Source organism: Primulina eburnea, chromosome 1, assembly GCF_022965805.1.
Source record: "Primulina eburnea isolate SZY01 chromosome 1, ASM2296580v1, whole genome shotgun sequence".
Lineage (NCBI taxonomy): Eukaryota > Viridiplantae > Streptophyta > Magnoliopsida > Lamiales > Gesneriaceae > Primulina > Primulina eburnea.
Window position 1 is genome coordinate 2,514,402 of NC_133101.1, and position 12,249 is coordinate 2,526,650.

The 12,249-nt window shown below is 39.3% G+C and overlaps 2 protein-coding genes across 2 annotated transcripts; both read right to left on the reverse strand.

Annotated features, from left to right (window-relative positions):
• Positions 1-376: 376 nt before the first annotated feature.
• Positions 377-7,063, reverse strand: LOC140828082 (uncharacterized). The gene is made up of 7 exons (XM_073191379.1): positions 5,247-7,063; positions 4,454-4,817; positions 4,055-4,282; positions 3,456-3,973; positions 2,615-3,197; positions 1,968-1,991; positions 377-688 (listed from the first exon to the last, which is right to left on the reverse strand). The coding sequence occupies exons 1-7, from the start codon at positions 7,061-7,063 to the stop codon at positions 377-379; spliced, it is 3,846 nt and encodes a 1,281-aa protein (XP_073047480.1).
• A 2,228-nt stretch (positions 7,064-9,291) lies between these two features.
• Positions 9,292-10,264, reverse strand: LOC140829024 (chitinase 1-like). Its single transcript, XM_073192350.1, has 2 exons — positions 10,183-10,264; positions 9,292-9,902 (listed from the first exon to the last, which is right to left on the reverse strand). The coding sequence occupies exons 1-2, from the start codon at positions 10,250-10,252 to the stop codon at positions 9,292-9,294; spliced, it is 681 nt and encodes a 226-aa protein (XP_073048451.1). The 5' UTR covers positions 10,253-10,264.
• Between the last annotated feature and the right edge of the window lie 1,985 nt (positions 10,265-12,249).

Genomic DNA, 12,249 nt, shown 5'->3' on the forward strand with positions numbered 1-12,249 from the left:
AAGTAAAACTAAAATTTAATAACATATAATACCAAAACCGCATAGCAACAAAATTAGTTTTCTTTTTCAACTAAACACACATTAATTTATAACATTGATAAGAATATATTGCTCCAAAGGTGAAATCGCTCACTTCAGGCGTCCCTCACCCCTCGGTCCGACAGGAATGTGAGAGGAGATAAATCATGGTGACTCAGCCAACCAGCAGCAGCTAGACCTTATGCTACGCCGCGCACAAGGAGCTCCCCCTCATTGGAGGGAATTTAACTTTCACATTGCCGTTTGCGAGAATATATTGATTGAATGAACGGTAGCTTAAATAATAACACCCCATATATATTCCTTATTAAAGGAACAAATAACCAAAAATTACATATTAAATATGTAGCTGCTGACTAGAATTATTAACCAAGAAATCCTGTGTTTTCTTCTCATAATAATAACCATTTGAAGCAGAAGCATCAGCAGAGAAAATCATTGCGCCGTTTACCTCAAACCCATTGCTTTCCAAAACCCTCAAAGCCTCAAAGAATGCATCCCCTTGAATCCCTCTTCCAAGCACTTCATAGCTAGGCAAAACCTTGTCTTTATCAAACATCTCTGTCCTATTCTTAAAAACATCCAAGTACGCTTCTGGGGTCTTGATTTTATCGGTATAGAACTGATAGTTCATGTGGGGCCCGTGCTCCTGATTAATATTTAATGACCAAACAACCATGATTTATTAATGTAAACAGCGAAAGCGATTAAAATTTTCTCATTTTGGGCCTACAGAAATTTCGGCATGACCTATTCGCAAATAGGACATCCCAAAAATATCAAAATATCACAACAACATTTATATACTCGAAATAAAGTCATAACATCAATTCACAAACCTATAGCCGCACTGGCCAGGACTAAACACATGCAGAGCCGGCAAGGCTCGATCACACAACTATCAATTCAAAACATCGTAAAAATAATAGTACAGCTACACGAGGCATCTCCCCGGTAAATGTATGACTCCATAATATAGTATATATATATATATCTGGGAACTCTCAACCACGACTCGACGACTGGGCACCACTACCTGACGCTCCACCAGACGCGTCAAATCCTCCTGGATAACCTGCTATGGCATCAAAAACAACCACAGCATAAAAAGAAACGAGGGGTCGGGCCCCAGTACGACGAACCAGTAATATTACGACAAATATAACTGACATGAAATAAAATCAAGTACAATGTGATGCAATGCAATGTAATGCAATGCGTGAAAGGCAACAACAAAATAATGGATACCAAGGCGGAGTCCAAATGAAACGCATCAGCAACAGTAACAGTGGCCACCCGTGCCAGGACTGCAGCAACGTAATAACATGCCGCCGCTCATCCATGCACGTAGCATCGAGGGTACGGGTGCGACCCGCTCAGTCCTCATGCAAGTCATCAGGAGTGCTAATCCTACCCACCCACTCCATCGATGACGCTACAACTCGATAGATCAGTAACAATAGCAATCAACGGAGTCAAGGCTCGAAATGCTATGCACTAATGAGATCAACTCAAATAAATGCGTGAATGCAATCACGTTATTCACAAAAGCACATAAAGCACGCCACAACTCATACATAATACTTAACGTCATTTCACATCACTATAGACGTCATAATAAAACAGTTCATGCGTACCTCAACTGAACCCTTAATTTACCACTGAATTTCTTAAGGATTTCTGAATAATCCAATCCTGTGGCAAATAATACATTTCATATCAACTTCAATTTATTATTCCAATATTCACTAATTTAGCCTAAAATTCCGAAAATCCATAATTTAGGCTTTCATATTTCCAAATTCATATACGACTATTCTACAGTATCGAAACACCTAATTATTGAACACTAAAATTCGAAAACCCAATTTTAAATTTCTGAATTTTCGAAATTAATCCCAAATAAATTCCGAAAATCTGATAGATACCTCAAATCGGCTCAATTCTCGTACCTACAATCAATAATATAACAATTATCAATATTGGTACCAAATTTAACCCAACAAAAATACAACCACCTTGCTGGAATCATGATTTGTACCTCAATATATATACCAAAACGAAGCTTATGACATAGGGAACAAAAGCCCTCAGTCAATTTCCGAATTCCGGCGACGTACGGGCGGCAATTCGACGGAGAAAGAGAATACAGGTTTTCGAAACGGGTCGAGAAACCTTTCAATATGGGTACCAAAACGTAGCCCTCGTCGGGAGCTTTCAAACCGTATATTTACTTGAATTTTTTTTGCGACCGGAGCGGCTAAAATCGAAGGTCAAAGTTTCGAAATTGAAGAAAAATGAAAAACGAAGCTGGCGGAAGTTACGGGAAGGAGAAAGCGCTTCTGATCTTCTTTTTCTTTTTCTTTTTACATTATTTTATATCTATTTTTTTTTAATATATTAATTACTAAATGGGCTGGGCTTGGGCTAACGGCTGGGCTCTCACATTCTCCCCTACTAATAAAAGATTTCGTCCTCGAAATCTAGCATACATAACATTTATACAAAAGTGGTTTATAAACATTTACCACTGATAGTACATTGGGAAATCAGAATACATGGAATAATTTATTACATTTTCAAACAAATGAGGCCATTCCTGACGCATCTTAGCCTCTAATTCCCATGTAGCTTCTTCTCTCCCATGTCTACTCCACTGCACCATAACCAGTGGAATCGTCTTATTCCTCAGTTGCTTCTCTTTGCGATCAAGGATTTGCACTGGATGTTCAACATAGCTAAGGGAACTATCCAACTCCACCTCATCAGTCCTCAAGACATGAGAAGGATCTGGCTCATACTTTCGTAACATAGATACATGAAACACATCATGTATCGCAGACAAACTCTGCGGTAAGTCCAAACGATAAGCCAAAGTGCCAATCCTCTCAACAATCGCATATGGACCAATATAACGCGGAGCTAGTTTCCCTTTGCGCCCAAATCTCATAGTACCACGAAACGGTGATACTTTCAAGAAAACCTGATCGCCAACCTGAAATTCTAAAGGCCTACGCCTTTTATTAGCATAACTGGCTTGACGATCCTGAGCTGCTTTCATTCTTTTCCTGATCATTTCAACCTTCTCTTTCATTTCTTGAATAAATTCTGGCATTGACATTTGTCTTTCTCCTACATCTTCCCAGCATATCGGAGATCTACACTTTCTACCGTACAAAGCTTCAAATGGTGCCATTCCGATGGTTGCTTGGAAGCTGTTATTGTAAGAGAACTCAACAAGTGACAATGATTCCTGCCAACCACCCCTGAAATCCATCACGACTGCTCGCAACATATCCTCGAGTGTCTGAATGGTCCTTTCAGACTGACCATCTGTCTGTGGGTGATATGCAGTACTCATCGCCAGCTTTGAACCCAATGCTGATTGCAAACTACCCCAAAACTTCGAAGCAAACCTGGGATCACGATCTGATACTATGGTTACGGGCACACCATGCAATCTCACCACATGATCGATGTACATTTTCGCCATTTTCTTATAAGTACAAGTACGATCATAAGGAATAAAGTGGGCTGATTTAGACAATCTATCAACAATCACCCAAATCGCATCACAACCACGATTAGAACGAGGTAGGTGTGTCACAAAATCCATAGCAATGTGCTCCCAATTCCACTGTGGTACTTCAAGACTATGTAACATACCACCAGGTCTCATTCTCTCAGCTTTAACCTGTTGGCACGTCAAACATCTAGCCACAAAATCAGAAATCTCTTTCTTCATACCTTCCCACCAGTAATGAGATTTCAAGATATGATACATCTTTCTCATTCCAGGATGAACACTGTGTCGACTACAATGAGCTTCACGAAGTATAGATTCTTTCAAATCTATCAAATTCGGAACCACAAGTCTACCTTGATAGCGCAGACATCCATCTGAAGCAACACTGAACTTTTCTGATTGACCTGTCTGAGTCAATTCTTTCAATCTATGAACATGCGGATCAGTTCTCTGTGCTGCTTTGATTTTAGAAACAATTTGTGGTTCAACTTGTATAGATGAAACTATAAAGTAGTCGCCCTTAGACTGATAAGTCCATCCTGAAGTTCCCAAATGCTCATGAATCTTTGAAATAGTCAAAGATGTCAACATTTTAGGCTGAACCTTTCTGCTCAGAGCATCTGCAACTTGATTCATTCGCCCTGGTTGGTACTGAATCTCACAATCAAAGTCTTTAAGTAATTCCAACCATCGACGCTGTCTCATGTTCAAGTCAGACTGTGTAAAAAGATACTTCAGACTCTTGTGATCAGAATAAATCACAAACTGTTCTCCGTACAGATAATGACGCCATATCTTCAATGCAAACACAATGGCAGCTAATTCCAAATCATGAACTGGATATCGAGTCTCATGTGACTTCAATTGACGAGAAGCATACGCAATCACTCGCCCATTTTGCATCAAAACACAACCCAGTCCATTTACAGAAGCATCTGTACAGACAACAAATCCACCTGAGCCTGAAGGCAAAGCTAGCACTGGAGATGTGGTCAACTTTTCTTTTAAAGTCCGAAAACTAGACTCACATTCTGCAGTCCATACAAAACGTCGATCTTTCTGTGTCAACTGGGTCATAGGTCTAGCTATTCTAGAAAATCCTTCAATGAAACGCCTATAGTACCCAGCTAATCCCAAAAAGCTTCGAATCTCAGACACATTGGTTGGTTTAGGCCAATTGATAACAGCTTCAACTTTATTAGGATCAACAGATACTCCTTGTGCAGATATAACATGGCCTAAAAATAAAACTCTGTCCAACCAGAACTCACACTTAGAAAATTTGGCATACAATTGCGCTTCTCTGAGTGTTTGGAGAACTAATTTCAAATGTTCTTTGTGCTCTGTTTTTGACTTAGAATAAATCAAGATGTCATCAATGAAAACGATAACAAATTTATCTATGAATTCCCGGAATACACGATTCATTAAATCCATAAAAACCGCTGGAGCATTAGTCAAACCAAACGGCACGACTAGGAATTCATAGTGTCCATAACGTGTCCGAAATGCTGTTTTAGGAACATCTTCCTCTCGGACTCTGAGCTGATGGTATCCGGAACGAAGATCAATCTTGGAATACACAGAAGTACCCTGCAACTGATCAAACAAGTCGTCAATACGCGGCAGAGGATACTTATTCTTCACAGTAGCCCGGTTCAACTGCCGATAATCGACGCACATTCTCATCGTTCCGCCTTTCTTCTTTACAAACAATACTGGAGCTCCCCAAGGTGACATACTGGGTCTGATATAGCCTTTTTCCAGTAAATCCTGTAACTGTTCCTTGAGTTCTTTCAACTCTGTTGGAGCTAAACGATATGGTGCTCTAGAAATAGGATTTGTCCCCGGCATCAATTCAATGCTAAGATCTATTTCCCTTTGAGGTGGAAAACCTGGAATCTCATCAGGAAATACATCTGGAAAATCCTTGACAACGGGAATGTCTGAAACTTTCAATCGTTCTTCCCGTGTTGCATCAAGAGCATAGATCAAAAATCCTTCATTGCCGATTGACAACAACCTGAACATTTCCATTGCAGATACTAATGGAATTCGAGACTGTGAATCATAACCATAAAAATTCCATTTGCTGCCATAATACGGTCTAAATCTGACAACTCCATGGAAACAATCCACAGTAGCTCGATAATTCGTCAATATATCCATACCGAGGATACAGTCGAAATCAGACATAGCTAATTTGATTAGATTAGTTATCATAATATTATCCTCAAATCTAATCACACAGTTCAAAACTATCTCATGGGACATCAAGTATACACCGGCAGGAGTAGCAACTGACACAGTATCCAACAAAGGAATAGTAGCAATCTCATGCTCATCAACAAATGCGGCAGATAAAAATGAATGAGATGCTCCTGTGTCTATCAATATGCGTGCAGGATAGTCAAAAACATAACAAATACCTGCAATCACTCCTCCTGGTGCATCCTGAGCCTGGTCTTGAGTCAATGCATGGACTCTAGCCTGCTGTGGCACTGTAAATTGTTGCTGAGGAGGACCTCTAGGCGGTGGATAACCAGATTGCTGAAATGACTGTGCAGGAGCATGTGGCTGGAAAGCTGGTACTCGGGGAACTTGTCCAGACTGTTGTGGCTGAAATTGCTGTCTTTGTGCATTAGGACATACTCTGGCGAAATGTCCAACTTGACCACAAACGTAACAAGACCCCTGAACTCCTACACATTGGGAACTAAAATGTCGACCACCACATCGGTCACAATGCACAGTGCTAGACGACCCAACAGAACCTCCCCCTCGTGCACTGCCTGAACTGGAGGAGCTGGATTGAGACTTCTTCTTGAATTGCTTTCCTTTTGCCTTGTACCTCTGCTGTTTGGGTTGTTGGTATGACTGTACAGGCTGATATGGAGGTAAATCCACTGGCATTGACATACTACTCCCAGATCCCTGAGAAACAGATGATGGACCTGGCTGGGGATCTCCTCTAAGCAAACTTGCTTCAATTTTCTTCGCCTTTTCCACTGCTTGAATATACGTATTAGGCGATCCAGTCATCACCAACGTATGAACAGTCCGCTGCAACCCATGCAGAAAACGTGATAGTTTAGCCTGATCATTCCTGGCAACATGTGGAACATAGGGCAAAAGAGCAGAAAACTGTGAAGCATATTCCACCACTGATTTGTTGCCCTGTACCAACTGATTGAACTCTTCTTCTTTAGCAGCATAATATGATGGCGGTGCATATTCCTGGGTAAAGTGAGCACGAAAAGCATCCCAAGTAATACTTTCACCAGAGTCCTTCATTGCTTCTTCTGTGGCTTCCCACCAGAGTTGTGCTCGATCTTTAAGTTGGTAGATGGCAAGCTTCAATTTAATATCTTGGGAATACTCCAACAAATTAAATAGATGATTTATACTTTTCAGCCAGCTTGCTGCTTTTTCTCCGCTCTCGTTGCCAAAGAATTTTGAAGGACGTAGTTCTTGGAACTGAGAAATTATTAACTGCATTCCTCCAACTTTCTGTGTCAGTTGTTCCACTTCTTGCTCAATCGCTACCTGTCTAGCTCCAGGTCTTTCAGGTCGAGGAGGTTCTTGGTTAACTTCTTCTTCAACATTTTGAGCGACTTGTCCTCGAGGTCGACCACGTCTATCTCTAATGATATCTGCAAGTCCTCGAACATTTTGCGCCTCAGATTCTTGTGCTATTTCTTTTCCTTTTCTACCTCTTCCTCCAGGTGCCATTCTACAAGACACTAGGATTAAATCCACAAGCAGATAACAGGTAAAAGAAATTTATAGGCTTTTTTTTTACTACATACCATGCCTAATCAGCTAGTCATTCTAATGCAGGTAAATTCAATCAAATCACACCAAATAATTCAAATAAGAGCAAATAGTCAAACACATGCACAATCATGTTATTTGTGTCTAGACTCAAGTGCCCTAGACCCTAATTCGAGCATATCCCAGTTACGCTCTGATACCAACTGTGGGGCCCGTGCTCCTGATTAATATTTAATGACCAAACAACCATGATTTATTAATGTAAACAGCGAAAGCGATTAAAATTTTCTCATTTTGGGCCTACAGAAATTTCGGCATGACCTATTCGCAAATAGGACATCCCAAAAATATCAAAATATCACAACAACATTTATATACTCGAAATAAAGTCATAACATCAATTCACAAACCTATAGCCGCACTGGCCAGGACTAAACACATGCAGAGCCGGCAAGGCTCGATCACACAACTATCAATTCAAAACATCGTAAAAATAATAGTACAGCTACACGGGGCATCTCCCCGGTAAATGTATGACTCCATAATATAGTATATATATATATCTGGGAACTCTCAACCACGACTCGACGACTGGGCACCACTACCTGACGCTCCACCAGACGCGTCAAATCCTCCTGGATAACCTGCTATGGCATCAAAAACAACCACAGCATAAAAAGAAACGAGGGGTCGGGCCCCAGTACGACGAACCAGTAATATTACGACAAATATAACTGACATGAAATAAAATCAAGTACAATGTGATGCAATGCAATGTAATGCAATGCGTGAAAGGCAACAACAAAATAATGGATACCAAGGCGGAGTCCAAATGAAACGCATCAGCAACAGTAACAGTGGCCACCCGTGCCAGGACTGCAGCAACGTAATAACATGCCGCCGCTCATCCATGCACGTAGCATCGAGGGTACGGGTGCGACCCGCTCAGTCCTCATGCAAGTCATCAGGAGTGCTAATCCTACCCACCCACTCCATCGATGACGCTACAACTCGATAGATCAGTAACAATAGCAATCAACGGAGTCAAGGCTCGAAATGCTATGCACTAATGAGATCAACTCAAATAAATGCGTGAATGCAATCACGTTATTCACAAAAGCACATAAAGCACGCCACAACTCATACATAATACTTAACGTCATTTCACATCACTATAGACGTCATAATAAAACAGTTCATGCGTACCTCAACTGAACCCTTAATTTACCACTGAATTTCTTAAGGATTTCTGAATAATCCAATCCTGTGGCAAATAATACATTTCATATCAACTTCAATTTATTATTCCAATATTCACTAATTTAGCCTAAAATTCCGAAAATCCATAATTTAGGCTTTCATATTTCCAAATTCATATACGACTATTCTACAGTATCGAAACACCTAATTATTGAACACTAAAATTCGAAAACCCAATTTTAAATTTCTGAATTTTCGAAATTAATCCCAAATAAATTCCGAAAATCTGATAGATACCTCAAATCGGCTCAATTCTCGTACCTACAATCAATAATATAACAATTATCAATATTGGTACCAAATTTAACCCAACAAAAATACAACCACCTTGCTGGAATCATGATTTGTACCTCAATATATATACCAAAACGAAGCTTATGACATAGGGAACAAAAGCCCTCAGTCAATTTCCGAATTCCGGCGACGTACGGGCGGCAATTCGACGGAGAAAGAGAATACGGGTTTTCGAAACGGGTCGAGAAACCTTTCAATATGGGTACCAAAACGTAGCCCTCGTCGGGAGCTTTCAAACCGTATATTTACTTGAATTTTTTTTGCGACCGGAGCGGCTAAAATCGAAGGTCAAAGTTTCGAAATTGAAGAAAAATGAAAAACGAAGCTGGCGGAAGTTACGGGAAGGAGAAAGCGCTTCTGATCTTCTTTTTTCTTTTTCTTTTTACATTATTTTATATCTATTTTTTTTTTAATATATTAATTACTAAATGGGCTGGGCTTGGGCTAACGGCTGGGCTCTCACAGTTCACGTAATCAATGACATCCCCGTATCTTTTGTACAGCTCAATGTATGGCGAAACAGTGAGGTAAAATGGCGCCACAGTCGCCACCGTGATCACACTTTGATTCTTCAATAGAGTGATGAGTTCTCCAATGCAGTAGGCGAATGTTTCATTGCTGTGTTTCGGGAATCTTTCGTAATCTATGTCGATTCCGTCTAAATGGTAAGTGGTGATGAGGGACTTGAGTGATGAGAAGGCGTTTGAGATCCAGAGGTCTTTGTCTCGTGGGTTGTACCAGGAGAGGACTTTGGCCCCGAGGCTCCAGCCGGAGAGGCTGGCCATGGCTTTGACGTTGGGGTGAGCGCGCTTGGTGGCTGCCACCGCGTTCGGTGTGAGGGTGGAGGCCCAATAGGGTGAGAATACGCCGTTCTGTGGGTTGCCGGAGGAGTTGGCATCGATGGCGAAGCTGAGTAAGAAGTGGAAATCTATGGCCGGCAAAATGGGGACGTTGCGGAATTTGACCGGGACGCCGGTGGCTCCTATGTACTCCATCATCACCTTTCCATCTAGCAAAACCGCACATTAATCAGTCGAATAATTTTTATTTTTTTTATTTATTGTAATCTTTTTTAGCCATTATCTTCAAAGTTGGCAAATACAAGCACAATACTACATGTAGAACAATGCTTTAAAACTACAAATACATGGTCTAATGCATGCATAAGATATAGTTCAAACTATGAAGATTTCATATATATTTTGAAGTTGAAATTTGTAAGAGGACTGCAAAAATATACACAAAAACATGCGCGCGCGTGTGTGTGTTTGTGTGTCCAAACTAATTACCACCAAGTTGCTGGAAACTTAGACCAAAGGCGATGATGAAAAGCACATGGGTTAGCTTATTCATATTCATATAGTTTTGCCTTCTTCCCTTTTTGGCAAACAAAAAATTAATATTCACTCATACAAGCTAGCATTAATAGAAAGCTCTTGCAAATTGGCCGGTTATTATATCTCTATACATAGGTTCCAGCTAATTGTTAAATTTCTTGATTAATTAATTTAGACGGCGGACAAAAAATTACAAAATTCTCGTTGAGATTGTCAGGACAAGTTTCTTGTGAATTGGTCAATATAATGGAGGCAAGCTTTCGATGTATATTAGGACAAATCTTGAACGGGGCAAAGCTAATTAAGGAACATGTTTGGCTTTCATGGCCTGTTTGTGTCTTCCAATGCGGCCAGATTAGCATATAATTACCGAGCTTTCAATTTTTTTTTTTTAACTTACATGAATGAACAATCTAGTCTACTGGCCCCACGACACATGCACCAAGAAATCGACAAATTAAAGGGGTTTTATATGATTTTTAACGTGAATGAGGGCGATTATCGCCATTCAACACCTATTGGGTATGAACTACATAGCACGTAGGAACTGTAAAAGTTGTGCTTGGATCGACTAATTTGATGATTTCAAAATATATGATTCAAATATAATTTAATTGTTCGGGTAAGTTTGAAGAAGAGGATTTTAAATTCCACACCTGGCCAATTCACTGTAAATTACAATCAATTTCGAATAGTATTTAACATTGGTGTTATGATTTGACGATATTCAAATCAAATCCAAACAAGTTCCGAAATTGGTTGTGTAAGTTGGTATATTTTAGCTTTCGGTCATGTTAACCGATAAATTATTATTTTTTCTTCTTTTAGTCTTTCTTGTCAAAGTACTCACGCCATGATATCGCTCGTATGTGTAATATCATATCAATGTTCTAACAAAAAATGATTAAAAGTGCGAAAACAAAAACCAATCTATTCGACGCCACATCCAATCAGGTTTGCAGTTGAATCAGAAAGCAACTTTAATAGCATTCAGTGATGTATATAACATTTTATGTGCCTGCGTCGAGTTTGAAAAAATCGACCCCCTCAAATAATAGATCAAATTTCTTTATTAATAGTTATTAAACAAGCCAAAAATAAACATAAATATTAAGGTTAAAACATTTCAAATAATCACTTAAACACTACTCGTCTCGTTGTTTTAGACGCAAATTTTTTAATTAAATGTTGATAATTTTTAACTAGCCAAGTAAAGCAAAAAGATGTGAAGAAACCCAATGATTTTATGAAAATATCAAATGGTTGGAGTGATGTAGATATGTCAGACGTCTTAATTTTTTTTTATTTTTTTAATCTTTTCTCGCATCACATGGGAAAAAACTGGGTTTGAGACACTATGCACCACCACTTGATTGTCACAATTTAGATTGACAGAATGTATATATATATGTTGAAACCCAAATCATACAAGACATGTTTTTGCCAAGTATTAATCTCATATTATGCAACTTATGGTGTAATGATATAAATAGATGTACACTTGAAAATAGTCAGAAGTTCGATTCTCCCACCAATACTTTCTCAGGTAAGTCTGTCGTATTTGACTTGTCTAATATAATTTACCTGACTAGCATGGTTTGCAGGCTATTGCGTTAGCTCGAAAAATTACCCCGTGCGCACCAAATGATAACGGTTCCAGATTCACATGTCATAAAAAAAAATATGAGTTCGAATTGACGTTAAAACAAAAATCTATCACCTGATAAAAGAAATTAGTTTGAATAAGTCAATCCATATTGGAAAACAAGTTCATATTTCTTATATAAGCCCAATAACTAAAATATATCAGAAAATGGGTATTTCTCTTCTCGTGATCCTATTTTGGTTGCTGGCTAGTTTCCATGCAAATACACCTAATGAGTGTTCCCTTTCTTGCTAAACAGATACTACCATTCAATTTCAAGAAAACACCAAAAAAGTGCTCGTTTTATAGCTTATATTCAAAGTAAATGGTCCAGTCAAGTCAATGCCCAGTTGATCTTGGTTTCCAATTATTAT